The following is a 16,111-nucleotide window of genomic DNA, read 5'->3' as shown; positions in this document are numbered from 1 at the left end:
ATCATATTTTTTAATATGTAAATATATATATATTTATCCTTTGTTCCTTGGTAACATATATACAGACATAATTTAGACCCAGGCATAAGAGTTGGGGCTTATGCTGAAAGCTTCGAATATTTGTAGGACTGTTAATGCCATATATTGATTACTTGCCCTGTGATTTCATGGCTCTTTTTCTAAATTGCCTTAAAACTGCCTTTAGAATAACCATCATCATTGCAACTTAATTTTTGATATCCTATTTTATAGCTAACATGATGGGTATGGGGTCCAAAGGATGTGAACTTTAAACAGAGAACGAAAGGAAATAGCTACCCTTTTTTGAGCCCTTATTCACTAGGTTCTGTGCTGGTGCTTTTTATACATTTTTATTTAATCCTAATAACCCTATGAGGTAGGGGAATGTTGTCCCAGTTTTACTTATGAAGGGACAATTCGAGGTAGGATAAATGACTTGACAATGGCATGGGAGCTGGCATTTGAATTGAAACCTTGCCAATTCTAAAGCCTCTCGTGCATCCCTAACCAAACAGATTTAGGGACCCCGCTACCTTCCTATTGCTCAATAGCTGTGGAAATCTGCTTTTCTTTTGGCATATAACACACGTCTTTATTTGGGTTTCAAGATGGTTTGAAGAAGAAAATACAGATAAATTGCCTTGCACTTCATCGGATGATTCGAGTCTAATCAATAGTATCCGGAAACTATTAGATGAAATAAAAAAGATTATTTTTTTCTGGAATTAGTTGTTCTAGGTGGGGATTCCAATCAGGCTTTATCTGAATTTGAAATTGAGAGTAAATTGGTGTTTTCTAGTAGTCATATCTTAAACGAGGCCACATTTAGTCTTGTGCAATTTGACACGCTGCTCTTCACGCAGCTTACTGAAGTAGAAAGGACAGACAGGCTCTGAAGTCAGCTCAGGCGGGGCCCAGAGCCCCTCTAGCACATGACAAGGATGTGGACCTCTCTGAACCTCAGTTCCCACAGTCGTGAGACTGGGAAAATGAGTTCTGTTTTACAGGGTTGTAAGGATTCTAGGGAAGGATTCAGTAGGCTCTTACTAATCTCCGTGTCTTAGGTTTATAAACTAGCTGAAGTTCAGTAAGCCACTAACTGGACAAAAGAGGCATATTTAAGCTGAGGATTATGATGTGTCTGAACAAGACCCAGAAAATCATGATGTTGAGCTCCAATCTGAGGCAGACGTTTTGGGGAACTACCCATCACCGCTGGAGTTCGCTTCCATTTGTCCCATGCCACACTGATGCTAAAGCCTCCTTCTGGGCCATGGGATTTAGAGATCACACCTATACCCGGGATCTGTAAACCTGTGTTCAAATTCAACTGCCCAAACGATTTCCCATTGATCCAGGCTGAGAATCGTCTAGTTTGGGATTATACTCCTCGCACAGATTACACGGGGGTTTATGGGTGTCACATGACCTGTCCTGTAGTTCGGCCGCAGCTGCTTTGTCTGTGCGCTGGTAAATAAGCTCTTCTGGCTGTAAAAGAGGAACTAGTTCAGAAATTCTAGAAACCATTTACACTAAATTCGAATAACTATAATCCTTTTCTAAATTTTTTTTTTTAAATTATGGAATCTCAGACATTCAATCAGATAGAGGATGATGTCACCGACGCCAATGAATCTATCACCCACCTTATGCAAAATATCAGAAGTAAATTGTAGGCTGTGCAGTTCCTCGGCTTCATTCCCCTTATCTCTCGTCACAGAAGTAACCACGACCTGAATTTATTTTCTAGTCCTTTCATTCACCGTATGTGGAGTACCTACCATGTGTCAAGTGATGGTGATGCAGCCGTGAATAAAAATCCCTGCCCCCACGTTGTTTTCTTTACGGTCGGTGGAGACGGCAGATGAATGTGTTTATGACCTAACTACAGACGTACATATCCCTCAGCGATGTGCTGTATTGTTTGGCATGTTTTCTAAACTTTACATACTTTATACTGTGAATATTGCAACTCGCTTTTTCTCTCTTAACATTATATTTAGAAATAGTAGCAAAGGTATCTTTAGAGTGCTTACCAAGCTTCATTACGAATATAGATTCATTCGTGCCACTACTATAAAATATAAATTATGTCCCATATGTCCCTTGTGCTATTCCAAGTCTTAGGCTATAGCAAACAATGTTCCTATGAAAAATTTTGTATGTATCACCTTGTATACACGGGAGAATTTCTCTAGGGCAGTGTTTATCGAGCCTTTTTTTTTTTTTTTAAAGGTTTGATCATAGTAAAATACACGTTTTATATTACACACCCAGCATACACATATATATCTAGCTCTCAAATAAAAGTAGCAGTGAACAATTCTCACACTTACCACCTGCAATCTACTACTGGCAAGGACCCCTCTAAATTAATTTTATGAGCCCCAGTGGACCATGCCAGGCAGTTTGATTTCATGTGTCAATGGCAATCATAAAATTAATTTAGTGAGTCGACACCGGAATTTAAAAAATTACATAGGATATAGTTTGTGATATACTTTTATGGGGCTCCTTTTATCAAATTTTTTCTTTCACATATATATATATATACTGGTTTGTGACATGATGGTATATTTCTTATTTTGAGTTGGGCTCAACTAAGTTTGAAAAAAATATTTTAGACAAAATATCTAGGAGTAGAATTAAGGGTGAAAAAATATCTGGCTACCCAGTACAATGACTTCAAATTCTTCACTTTATTTATATTTAGTTTTTTAAAAAGAATTATACCTGAACACTGGAAAGGCCAGGGTATGGAAGGCTTCTTGAAAAGAAAGATTTCCATAGCTTGGGCTTGGTAACATCAAAATTTATCCTTAGTGGGGAATCATATCGTTGGATATTAAACCAAATCTAAAAAAGACAAGACGACATTAGTGTGTATAGTGTTAGACACATGTGTGTGCGTGTGTGTGTGTGTGTGTGTGTGTGTGCGCGCACGCGCATATGTATGTATGGAGAGATAGCCAAATGACACGCGGGGTGCACATTTTCTGTATTTTGATCTGTATGACCGGTATGGTATGCGTCTTATAATCACTGGCATCTATTTTACATACAGTTGTCACTGGCCATTTTGTCACATTTTTTACATCTAAAGTTGAGGCGCATCTTAGTACCGATTGTAGATTGATGAAATAATGTAGTTCCGTATGAGAAGGAACTTACATTTTTTCATAGGAGAAGACGGACAAGGCTGTGCCTTTCTCGGGCTGGCCTTTGCTCTCCCGCGCTCCCCAGCCTCTAACTGTGGTGCGTGTCCACCTCTCTGCTTCATACCTGTCTCGTTGAGGCAGTCTACCGTACTGGTCTGGAAGCAGACCACCTGCATTTGAATCCTGGCTCCAGCATTTACCGTGTGACCTCGGATGATATATTTAACTTCTGGGTGCCTCAGTTTCCTCTTCTATAAAAGCAAGATGATAACGGGACCCACCTCATAAGGTTGTTGAGCAGGTGAAATTACTTAATTCATCTATTCCTTTTAGAACAATGCTTGGTATGTAGTGAGTGCTCAATGATCGTTAGCTGTTTTATTACTATTAGTATTTATCCTTGTTTAGAATTGTTTGCCTCAAAAGACTGTTAGGTTGTTGTTGCCTCGAGGACGTTCTCCATTGTATCGTTAGCATCTAGCATAGCTCCTGGCTGGCATACACACTAGGCATATCGAATAACTTTTTTGCATGAATGGTAAATTTGTGCATTCGACATATATGTCAAGTACCTACTATGTTTAGGCTCAGTTCTATTCACTGGGGAGAAGCAGTCAATGAAATAGAATTCTCACCCTCATGCAGTAGCTAATGAAAAAACAGTGCCCAAACAAGTAAAAACTCAGGACAGCGATGATATTACACTATGTGGTTGTAAGATTGTATCATTGGCCCCACTCCTTCACTCCTTCTTATACCCATTTCTTTTTCCATGTTACTTTGCAGTTCCTTCCACTCAAAGGGTGGAGATGTACTCCCCCTGCCCCTTGGCTTCAGGCCAGTAGAACGGGACGGAAGTGTCAGCGTGTGACCTCCGAATCTAAGCTTAAGAGGCTCTGTGTGTTTCTGCTTGTCCTCTTGTGCCCCTGTCATTGTCACTGCCTGCAGTCCCAGAATAAATACACGTGACGCAGAGCCGTCCCAGCCTAGATCGGCAGAGACTTACCAGCTGGCCCGCAGATGCGTGAGCATAAACGTTTGAAGCCATTTCGTGTGGGGATGAGTTTTTTTATCTTCATTATGGCAACAGCTAACCATTCAAAAGCTATGGAGAACACTATGCAGGAAGAGATGAAATTTTAGGGTGGAGAGGGAAGTTCTCTCTGGAAAGATGACATCTGATCAGAAATGCATGAAGCGAGGGAGAAATTTATGAGATATCTGGCAAAGGGAGGGGCCATCCGTGCAGAGGAAAGAGCAATGCAGATGCGAAGTGTTCCTGATGTGTTTCAGGAACGGCGAGGAAGACAGAGTGGCTTTAGAGGAAGAAGCCAGTGAGGGCCGGTGAGAACCGGGCGCTGCAGAGGATGGGGGACGGCGAGACAGAAGGCCTGGGCGCGCATTTTGAAGGGTTAGGCTTGGACTCTAGAGCGAGCTAGGAAGCTACTGGAATATTTTAAGTAGAAGAGTGACGTTATTTGCCTTCTGTTTGAACAGGAATATTTTTTGACGTTTTGAGACCAGACAGAAGGGGCCAGGGGGGCAAGGAGTGGTCTCCCATCAGGAGGCTATTTCAGATAATCCAGGAGAGAGCTACTGTGGTGTGGTCCAAAATGGTAGCAGTGAAAGTGGCGAGCTGTGGTTGGATCCTGGATATGCTATGAAGGTAGGGTCAATAGGACTGGCTGACGGGTTGCTTGTGCAGAAAGGGAGAGAGAGGAATCCAAGATGACACCAAGGACTGTGGCTTACGTGACTGGACAGATAGAGTAGCCATTTACCAAGATCAGACAGGCTGCGAAAGGAAATTGGTTCGGCTCCGAGCACGTTAAGTTTGAGGTTATCTATCTGACACCTATGTGAAGGTTTTGAGTAGGTAGTCGGATATGAGAGTCTGAAGTTCTGGGAGCTTGGTGAGCTAGAGATATACATTTGGGTATCGTCAGCATCTATACGTTCCTAAGGAGGAAGGATATATAGAAAAGAAGCTTGACGAACGTTGAGGATCTCTGATTTTTCAGATTTGGAGAGAGAACAAAAAGGTAGCAAAGGACAGAGAAGTGGTAGCCAGTGAGGCAGGACGCCTTGATACTTGGAACCCAAATCATGAAATTGTTTTCAGGCGACGAAGTCTTTAAGAACTACAGTTTGGCCGTAGGGTAGGGAATGTGCAGAAAAATACTGGGACGCAGTGTTGCAAGCATTGAGGTCAGATTACGTATGGTTTTGAAATGTAAGATGGGAAGTTTACACCTGTACGCGGTGAGGTTCCCCCAATACTTTCTGAACCATAAGCTGAACATTCGGTGTACTGAGCAGTGAGCTGGAGGCGTGATTTAGTGGGATGTTTACAGCAGTGCGGGGTGAAACAGCAATGCCATGACCTGGGGAACAGAGCGGGTAGGAGCTGTCCGATTTCGTATCTGTAAATAGGATTGAAGCAGGAGGGAGGAAGGGAGAGGGAAAATCAAGGACAGCTCTGAGGTTTGAATCTCAGTAACTGACGTCTGTAGAAGTAGGAAGCCAGGAGTAGGAGCTGGTTTTGGAGCAAAAGGGAAACGATATGACTTTTGGATGTGCCAAGTTTAAGATTTTGATAAAGAACCTGGGTATCCAGCCAACAGTTGAAAATCCAGGACCCAAAGAAAGATTCTGGGATAGAATCTTTCTTTGGGTCCTGAATTTTGTGATAGTGATAGAATTATGACTCATCTGCCCGGATAAACTAGATAGAGCTATAATTAATAATAGGTATCGTCCTGCAATAAATCTAAATATAGAATCTTTAGGAACATCTACTTTTAAGGGCTGGGAAGAAGAGCTCGTGAAAGAAACCCAAGGCATTGCAGAGAGATGAGAGTGAAATTGTCCTTTATCCCCAATGAGGGGCAAGTGTGTTCTCATGAACAGGGGTTAGTCCTGTCATGTGCCATAGAACGGGAGAGTGAGGAATCAGAGTAAACCACTGGATTTGCTTCTCCATTAGCAAGACCGCCGTACGTCTCTGGGTTTAGTTTCTGTAGGATGTGCTGGGAAGAGGAGCTAGATTTTAGTGGGTTCAAGTCTGAGTTTACGGGGAACGTGAAAGCCAGGATATAATTGGTATTTGAAGAATTCTGAAGGAAAGAGGAACAACGGTCCTTTAGAGTAGAGCCAGGTTGGGAGAAGCATATTTTAGAATCGTTGGACTCCGACGATAGAAAAGGAGAGAGAAAACACGACAAGGGCGTTTTGGAACAGTGAGTGCCGCCAGGTCTTGGAGAAGTGGAAGGACAAACGTGGTAGAAAGAGGAGTCTGTTTCTAGGTAGAGTTGTGGAGGGGAGACAGGCACCCGGTCCAGAGGCTGTGTGTGTGGCGGAGCTGGGTGGCTGAGGTTTCAGGGCACCAGGCCAGCGCAGTGAGGGTGAGCCCTCTGCCGAGGATCGTCGCGGCTTAGAGCAGGTGTAACCTGGGGCCACTGTTGCCATCTCGTTAGAAGAGGAGAAAAGGGGGTCTCTCTTCCTCCCCGAACTCAGGCTTAATGGGAATTAGTCAGCCATACAGTAATTGCTTTGAGAACTAATACAAATTTTGACAAGAGATTGGAATTCTTTGAAGGCTTTTTCAATGCCTGCTGACTCCGTTTGATTAGTAATGACCTTAAAGATGATTTTCTAAACAGAGATGGCGCGAAGCAGATCATTTATGATTATGATGATGCCTTTAATTAAAAATAATAATTAATGTGAGAATGGTGCTCCACAGTGCTCTTGTCACACCGAAAATTTATAATAGTTGCCATTTGCTGAGTCCCTGTGAAAGACAGGTTCTTCGCTGGGTGCTTCGCATCTATTATCTCTAATTTTATCAGTAACCCTGAAAAGTTGATCAGTGGTCTTCAGAATAGAGTGCACACCTCAAGGGCATGAGAAGAAAAGATTAGATCTTCTAATGATTTCTTTTTATGTTTAAGAGTTTTTTTCTGTGTATGTATAATATAAATGGATGTACAAGTAAACATATGAAATTTATAAGCACAGATACATATATCGGGAATGCATGCTCCAGTAATTGTTCTGAAAGGTGCTGACTGATGATTACGAAAACGGTCACAGCAACCAGTAAACAGTGTGACTGTGTGTGAGCTGCTTTACACTATCTCGTTTACTTCTCACGACCACTCTCTAAAGTAACTGGTACTGTCACCTCCATGTTACCATTGAAGGAACTGAGGCTGGATGAGATGAAGAAACTATCCTGAGCTCACACAACTAGTAAATGATGAAGTTGGAGTTTAAACTCAGGCAGTCTGACTCCGTAACTCGGGTTTGTGACCACTGCTTTATGCAGCTCCTTTCGTAATTTAAATGGTCCCCCAAACTGAGTGTAACCAGAATCACCTGGTGGTACCTGGGAATCTCTCTTAAAAGAAAAAAAAAAACCAAAACTCAGTCTTCTCAAGTGATAAATTTGCCTCATTTAATTCTCAAAACACTATGAATTAGGCATTGCAGACTCTGTTTTGGAAGAGATAACTGAGGACTGAGCCAGGACACAAACTCACATCCTCTGAAACTGAATCCCATATTCTTTCTTTAATTTCATTCTGCTTCTCTGCAGGTCAAGTGACTAATTCAACCAGAAATTTTATTTAGGACAGTTCTGCCACTGTGCTTGACACTATGTCTCTTTAACTGGCATATGTATATGTTTATAGGAAAGTTTCTGATACATAAAATATTATTTAAACAAGTAGGTCAGTTAAATAAAAGAAAGCAACAGTCAGCCAACCACGTTTAAGAAGAAATGTTAATACTCACGTTATCAGGACCTATTAAGCAGCCCACACTTTTCAAGGGACAGAATGTATCAAATTGTCCATAAAAATGTCCACTGCAGGGGTTCCATATTAAATAGTGACTCTGCTCCCGGGTGAGCACATAGGCAGTTGGACCCTGAAGGAAAACAGCCATTAAAACAGTTTCCAACTAATGATAAAACTGAGGTCAAAAGCAGTTTGCACAAACAACTCATTCTTTTAGCTGGACCCCTAACTTCTAAAATCCATGGCTAACGGTGAAAATTAGTTTGAAGTTCTAGGTTACGCCGGATTTGAGAAATAAAATGTTTATTTTTGCCACATTCTTGCATGTGTTACCAGGCAGCGTAGTGACCAAGTGGGGACAGTATTTGTGCTACTCAGCCAGTATATCTTAAGACTGGCTGAAAACTGTTATTAATGGAAATAAGTAGTCACTGCATTTTCTTTGTAGAGTCAGTAAGATTGCCTTTCAGGTATTTAGAAGGTTGATTATGTCTGAACACTACTTCTGTTTCTGATACAGCAACTGATATTCGATACACATTTAGAGTTACGTAAATGCATAGGAGGTAATTTGAAATGACGCGTACCAAACTCTTAACAGTGATGCTGCCTGAGGAGGGGCTGGGAGGGAGGCTGGAGCCTGTAACACTGGCTTCTTTTTTGACGACGAACATCTATTCCTGTATTGCTCATGTATGATTTCACTTGACACTCACAGCCTTCTAGGGAAAGGCGGGACAAAAATTATTAGCCCAGCTTCCTCACAAAGCTGAGCTGTCACGCGACTTTCTTAGAGTCACACAGCTCACGAGGTGCGGGCGTTTGAGCCTTACACCCAGGCCTTGTGACTTCCCAGCCCAGCGTTGTCTTCCTTGTACCTGGCTATCTGGAAGTAATGACGGAGAATGAATTACGATTCAGATACGATACTATCTGCCCAGGAGTGACTGTGCTATTTAATTCCTGGAGGATTCTTGGAGCCTCGTAGCCTCTTTTTGAAACACTCTTTGGATAAGCTGCTTCAATCCGCGTTGATTTTTCTAAACTTGTACCTAAAATCACCCCAATTTAGGGATATTTGCAGTGGGCTGGAAAAACAAATCCTAAGTCACTAAGTCTCCAGTCTAATAAAAATAACAATGATCATATCAAAATACAGCTGCCAACACTCTTTTCTTTGTCTCCGGGTATCTGCCTTGTTCCCTTTCCCTGCCGGGTGAGTAGCAGATGCCTGAGGAATCAGTGGGAGTGGAGGGAGGGGTCTCTGACTTGGCCATGCCCTGATCCCTTTCACTCTTCAGGATGCCCAGCGCTCGATCCCTGAGCAGTCGGAGGTCTCAGTAGCGTGGGCAGGAGGAGGGTCTCACTAAACGAGCAGAGCGAGGCGGCAGCTTTGGGCAGTGAAGGGTTCAGGTTTGCCGAAAGCAATCTCCAGTGCCGTGTAGGTCTCCATACTCGGGTGCCACTGAAAACCATTTCGTGTCTCGTGACTGGTTCTCTCCGCCTACTGCGGAATCTCTGGGGAACGTGTCTTGCAGCTCAAAGGATCATTATGAAAATAAGTCCTGTCTGTGATCTGGAACATGGCGCAACCGTGCCAGACACTCCCATGTTAGAGCCGGCCCACGTGATCTTACCTCGGGAATAGCAGTGCCCATCACGAGCCAGGCCTTTTTACCCAGGGAGAGAAAATAATTACATAGTAATACTGCATGCTCTTCTTCATCTCCTGCCAGGAGATCGAGAAATTGCTGACAAAAAGAAAAATAAAATTATGTTGCATTGACTGATGGCTTCATTCTGGATCGGCTGTACAGAATTTTAAAAAGTCATCATTAAAGTTAATGTCTTAAAGTATAAGACCTTTAAAAATTTTTTCCCCTATATTTGATACTATGTTTAGTTCATTAAAAAAAGAAACACCGCTTTTAATGGACATGGTTTTTTCTCTAACATTGATGACACGGATTTCTAGAATCAGCACTACGGGGTGGGGGAGACACATTTCAAAGTTGTATTTTTCATTTTGAATTTATATCCGACAGCTCACTATGTGCTGACCATTTTTTAAGAATAATTTTTAGAACAGTTTTAAGTTCACAGAAAAGTTGGGAGCCGGGTACAGAGAGTTCCCACATACTCCGAGTCCTCAGCTCCCCACTATCAACATCCCCCACCAGAGGGACCTTTGTAACAACCGATGAACCTAAACTGACATGTCACACCAGCCAGAGCCCGGAGGGTTCACTCTTGGTGTCGTATACTCTATGGGTTTTGACAAATAGATGATGGCATGTATCCATCATGCTGGTATCACACGGAATATTGTTTACTGTCCTAAAAATCATGTGTGCTCCACCTGTTACATCTCCCCCTACACTGCCCCCCAGCGTGTTTTAGACACATTGCGTTTAATCCTAGACCAAACCTCTGAGGGCGGTTCTCAACGTCCATTTCACAGACGAGGAAGCGGAGGCCCAGAGAGGTGAGGTAAGACCCAGAAGTAGCCCAGCCAGCCTGGCTCCAGAGCACAAGGACTGGTCTATTATTTTGTACATCTTTTATAGATGACTCCGGGTTGTGGAAATTCTATCTCTAAAATCATCAATATTGTGTTGCCAAAGTATATCGGAGAACAAAAAATTTAATTTCTTTGGTTTAGAGCTGCCCCTCAAAGGGAGTCGTAGACTACAGTTTAATGTGACTCAAACACAGAGTGACGTGATCTCCGAAGCAGGATGAATGCCAGTGGTATGTGTGTTTCATCCTGCGGAAGATCCATTTGGAGGTATGTAGGTTCCACGAGAGCAGAGGCCACGTTTGTTTGGCTCATAGCCAGAACTAAGTACAGTGTCTGATACATGGTAGGTGACCAGGAAATACATTCTGAATGAATAATGACATGGCGCGCCTTAAGAAGCCCACGCGTTAAGGAATGTACAGTTTCTAAATGTCACATAGGGTGTATTTTTGACATTTTAAAATGAATGAAACTGGGATATTGTTAAAGTAATACTGAGAGGATAAAGGAACATTAAGACATCTGAAGTGTTTTCTTTTTCTTTTTGCAAATAATTTTTTTTTTTTCTAACACTTCTGAACTTTGGGCAAGTTGAACCAGAAATTAAAAATACTTCAGAATTTAGCGCATCCTGCTAAACAGATGGCCAGGTAGATTTTTATAATGATTAACGAAGGTTGCAGTTTAAAATTATGCAAGCCATGTAGCTAAAATTCAATGAAGTCAGTTCAAACTAGTAAATGTATGGGAAGAACTGCTCACATCAGATGTGCTCCACAGGTCACAGATGCCAGCAAATGAGACGGTGTCAGGCAAGAAAGGAATCAATGCCACGTATCGAGCCAGCAGTTCCTGTTTAAAGAAGATTAGCATAAAAAAAAATAATTTCTAACAAAATAGAAAGCTGGGTCCTCTACCTCATTTCTTGCAAGCAAGTTTCATACATCACAAACATTTATGTGTGCAGAATGAAAGGAATGCTCGCCAAGTGCTGTGTTGTATTAATATTAGCTCATTTAAGCTCTCCAAACATCCCATGAGGAAGGTTGCTGTCATCCATCTTTTACAGATGGAGAAACTGGCTCCCGTGTCTCTTTGAATTCATCTTTTTTGTTTGTTTGTTTGGTTGGTTGGTTTTGGACTTCCTTACTCTCTGGTACAACAAGGCTTTCCAGGATCACCTTGTGCCTTCTCCAGCTCAATATTGAAAGCAGCCATTTCTCCAAGCAGCCCTGGTGTCAATAGTATTTAGAAACCCAGGTCAGGGCATCATTGCAGTTATGACTCATAATTTCTAAGGAGGTTGAACACCTTTTCATATGCTTATTGACCTTTCATGTTTTCACTTCTCTGAGTTTCTAAGTATTTTGCACATTTTATTATTGATTTATAGATGTTTTTAAAATGGATTCTAGTTACTATTTTTTTGACTGTTACATATGTTGAAAACATCCTCTCCTGATTTGTGGCTTGTCTTTCATTTCCTTTGTGGTATCTTGATAAACCCAAGTTCTCAGTTTTAATATGGTCAAATTTATTGTTTTATTTATAACTTGTGCTTTTTCTCTCTTGTTTAAGAGGCCTTCCTATCTCAGATTATAAAGATGGTTTTCATATTTAATTCCTCAATCTATCTGCAATTGAATGGTGTGAAGTAGGAGCCTATTTTTATTTTTTCCATATATAAAATCAATGATTCCGTTACAATTAAACAAAATGCTTAACCCCGTCACTTTGATTGTGATTACTGGTAAATATTTAGACTATCTCTATTACCTTATTCTGTGCTTTTTATTTCTCGAACTTTTTTTCTCTCTCTCTCTCTCTTCACCCCATTTCATTATTTTTTTCTCTGCTACTTTGTAAGTTATACTTACTTTTCATATTCTTGTAAGTAGTTATTCTAAAAATATTTAACTTAAACTCTGAAGTTAATAAATATCTTTGCCCTTTTTAAAATACTCTCATCAATCTTGTCTTGACAATATATTTTTTTTTCCGGATTTTTGTTCTATCCTGATTTTTCACCCACATTGCTATTATTATGGCTATGAAGACAATGCTTGTTTAGTTTAATCACAAATCCCTCCCACACACTTTTTATTTTTTATCTACCATTATGTGTTGCATCTAGAATTTTCTAAGAGCCTTCCTTCCCTCTAAAGTACATTTTAAGAAATTCCTCAAGTGAAAATCTGGTTGTAAATTTTCCCAATGTTTGTGTGAAAGATAGTTTCATTGGATATAAATTACTAGTCTGACGACTGTTTTCTTTCAACCTTTTGAAGATATTATTCCTTGATGGCTTTTTTCCTTTCGTAGCTGAAAAGTTTACTGGTTTAACCATTTTTGTTTGTAGATAATTTGTTTTCTCTCGAGCTATTGCTAAGATCAGCATTATCTTTGTAGATGACTGTGATATGCCTTAATTGTCATTTCTTTGATCCTGCTCAGGATTCACTGGGCTTCTTGAATCAGAGGATTGTTGTCTTTCATCAAATCTTGAACACTCTCAGGTCTTTTCACCTTTTATGCACAATTTGGTCCTCTTCCCACCATCCTCCATGTCTCCTAATCATTCTGTGTTCTATTTTTTTTCCCTATCTTTGTTTTCTGTACCAAGTAATTTCTTTGCATGTGATTCCAGTTCACTAATTCTCTCAGTATTTAATTGTATGTAACTTAACTCCGTATTGAACTATTTAAAGATTTGTTTAACCTATTCATTTAATTTCTAATTTTATCTGTACAATTTTTTATTTCCACGAGTTTCATGTAGTACTTTTAACAATCTGCCCGCCAATTCCGATGGACTATCATTCTCTTGTTATATATTCAAGTACCCAGATTTCTTAAACTTGTTAAACATGCTATTTCATGTTCTGAATCTGATAATTCTAATATCTGCAGTCTTTGTGGCCTGATTCCGCAGTTTGTTGTCTCTGCTCTGACCTTCTTCATGCTGACTTATTTCTTCATCGATGCTCTTTTATACGTTCATATTGCTTGGAACTTTTTCTGTGGAATTTTTTTGAGGCTGAATTTAAAGGGCATTCTTCTAGAAGGACTTGGGTTTGTGTCTGACAGATCTTGGGGCATTAACAACACGCAACACTTTTAATTAAGTTTTTAGTTGAAGTTTTGGGGGATCATACAGGTAGTATAAACTCCACTCCTCTCTGTGAACAAATACAGCTTCGTGATTAGAAATTCCCAGGAAAGACTTTTGTTTTCCCTTCCATCTAGAGTCAAGGCTGAGACAGACAGGATTTTTTTCTGCAAAGTCGAGTATTTCCTAGTTCACCCACCGATGATATTATCCTTCAAGAGTTTTAACTGTAGCTGAGTCTCTGATCCATCCTTGTAGCCACCTCTAGCCCTGTGTATTCTCTCCTGTCTCCAGCAGCCTCGTGGGTCACTGAAACCAAGCTGTAGGTGTCAGGAATTGTGAGACCCGCTCCGAGCAAACCCTCACCCTTCTGGAATCTTGCTCTCTTGTTTCCTGTCTCTTCCGATTTCAGCCATGATTTTAAAAATGTTTTAAATATTTTATTCATCACTGTTAAAATGTGCTCTACTGGGGGAGGTTTTCCGCACATCTACTACACTTGAGAGAATAAATGTCTGGATTATGGTTTTCAATAAAAATTTATTAATAAAAAAAAGAAGTGTGGAACACAAGATCTTTTAAAAACATACTTGTATCTGCAAGTAGATATATCATTACCCTGTTCCTAAATTACTATATTAATGACTTACTAGCAGCAATTACCCCCATACTACCCACTCTCCAAAGACAGTTGTGGGGTATAGTATTCACTGAAGAACAGCCTGCTTAACATTCGGCTTCTGTTGATGTGAGGCTCTTATGAGTATGGATGGCACTCTGCCTGCAGGGAATGGTGCATGCATTTCTAATGGCCCCGTAGGGATGTGCTGGTGGTGATGGCCTACATGCCGTACATACTTAAATACTGGAAATCGCTTTTGCTCCATTTGAATTCAATAATGCTTATAGCATTAAGTTTAATACTGAATGATTATCTTGATATAGTAGAAAATACATGAGTTCTGATGTCAGAGGCCTAGGTTCAAATCCTAGTGAAATTATTAAGACTATATAATGAAAACATGTTTATATAAGACATCGTAGAGCATTTTCCAAATATTAATTTTCCAGCACCCAATATAATGTCAGGGATACGCTAAGTACTCAATAATCGTTTGTCGTAAGGATTATTATCCTCTCTGATACCTTCAGACTCCTAAGCCTCATGGCACTAAAAATGTTTTAATCATTCATTTAATCACCAATGATCTTGATACAGTTACTTTCTTAAATACTATAAAATATGGTAACTAATGTGGCAATATACTGAAATGTTAATGCGCGTTCAGCACCACCCCTGACTGGCTACGAAATACTTACTGCCGTTGCCTGTGGGTTGTCGGGATAAGCGCTGAGGAGCTCCTGAGGAGGGTTTAAAGGCTTCAGGTAACGAGTAATAAAGACGGTCTTCCCACTCATGTCGATCACTGTCGTGAGGCACTGACGACTCGGAAACTTTAAGGCACATTCAGCTTGAAACTTCTCTGTGGCTTGAAGCAATTTCTCATCTTCCTGAGAATCAAACTTCAAAAAGAAAGACGCCATGGAGTTTATGTATGATCACAGGAGACGCAGCAAAACGCGTTCGGACCCCGTAGTCAACATGAACTACACGTGTGCCTCGGGAAGTGTGACTAATTGGTCCTTACGACATTGTCACGCCTTGGTGTCCCTGACGTTTATTTAATTATGTTTATAACCTAAAAATTTATAACCTAGATAGATTTATTAAATACTTAAGAGACACTCGACAGGATTGAAAGAAAGTACCTGATTGCTTATTAATGCAAGTAGCCATCTAGAAACTATTGGATTAATAAAACAACCTATGAAAATTAAACTATGACGTACTTATTCTGATTGCTGAGACCAAGCAATAGTTTAATACGTATTTTTATGTTGGTTTTACAGGAAGGTGAATGGGTTTATACTCCCTTTGAATACCTATACTGTGATAGCTCCACTGATCAGAAATAATTGTCACAGACACACTGTCTCTGTAAGAAGCAGCTTATGGGTTTTATGGATTTGGAACAAGTGGATGTCACTCCCAGCATGCAGGTGACGTCAGACTTATGACTTCTTAGATTCACAGCTAAATAAGCGTCTTCCTGACAAGATGAAATGGGCCAGAAGACAAAGCCGAACATTCTGCATGGAACCGCAGACATCTGCAGTTCATTGCTAAGGGCTCACACACACACATTAGGATCCAGCAGCTTTCATAAGGCGGCAGAGAACAAAAGCAGCTTTAAAGCCTAATAACTATTGACTGATGAATGGTAAAACAAAATACTTGGTACCTTTCTAAGCATGTCACTCATCTCTCAGAGGCAAGAAAGAAAAAAGAAAAGAAACAAGAGGAAGACTTTATTAAGAGAAATAATCTATTTTTTAAAAACTTTTTACCAAGACAACGTAAAGTAGGGGATGCCAAAATAAGCGTTTCAAGAGTTGCTACGAATTTTTTAGAAAATTCTGTGAGTTAATACCTTTA

The 16,111-nt window shown here is 40.4% G+C and overlaps 1 protein-coding gene across 1 annotated transcript in view; it reads right to left on the bottom strand.

The window, feature by feature from the left end:
- The window catches only part of CC2D2A (coiled-coil and C2 domain containing 2A), a 117,900-nt gene that overhangs the window by 3,844 nt on the left and 97,945 nt on the right, over window positions 1-16,111 (bottom strand). The window contains exons 29-34 of the mRNA XM_023533927.1: window positions 14,935-15,138; window positions 11,268-11,357; window positions 9,622-9,735; window positions 7,980-8,114; window positions 2,755-2,877; window positions 1,451-1,509 (exon numbers count right to left, since the gene is read on the bottom strand). Of these exons, the coding sequence (XP_023389695.1) occupies window positions 1,451-1,509; window positions 2,755-2,877; window positions 7,980-8,114; window positions 9,622-9,735; window positions 11,268-11,357; window positions 14,935-15,138 (725 nt within the window). The remainder of the gene's footprint in view (window positions 1-1,450; window positions 1,510-2,754; window positions 2,878-7,979; window positions 8,115-9,621; window positions 9,736-11,267; window positions 11,358-14,934; window positions 15,139-16,111) is intronic.

Source organism: Pteropus vampyrus, unplaced genomic scaffold (genome assembly GCF_000151845.1).
Source record: "Pteropus vampyrus isolate Shadow unplaced genomic scaffold, Pvam_2.0 Scaffold5, whole genome shotgun sequence".
Lineage (NCBI taxonomy): Eukaryota > Metazoa > Chordata > Mammalia > Chiroptera > Pteropodidae > Pteropus > Pteropus vampyrus.
The sequence above is the reverse complement of the archived record's forward strand: the minus strand, read 5'-3'. Positions and strand labels throughout refer to the sequence as shown.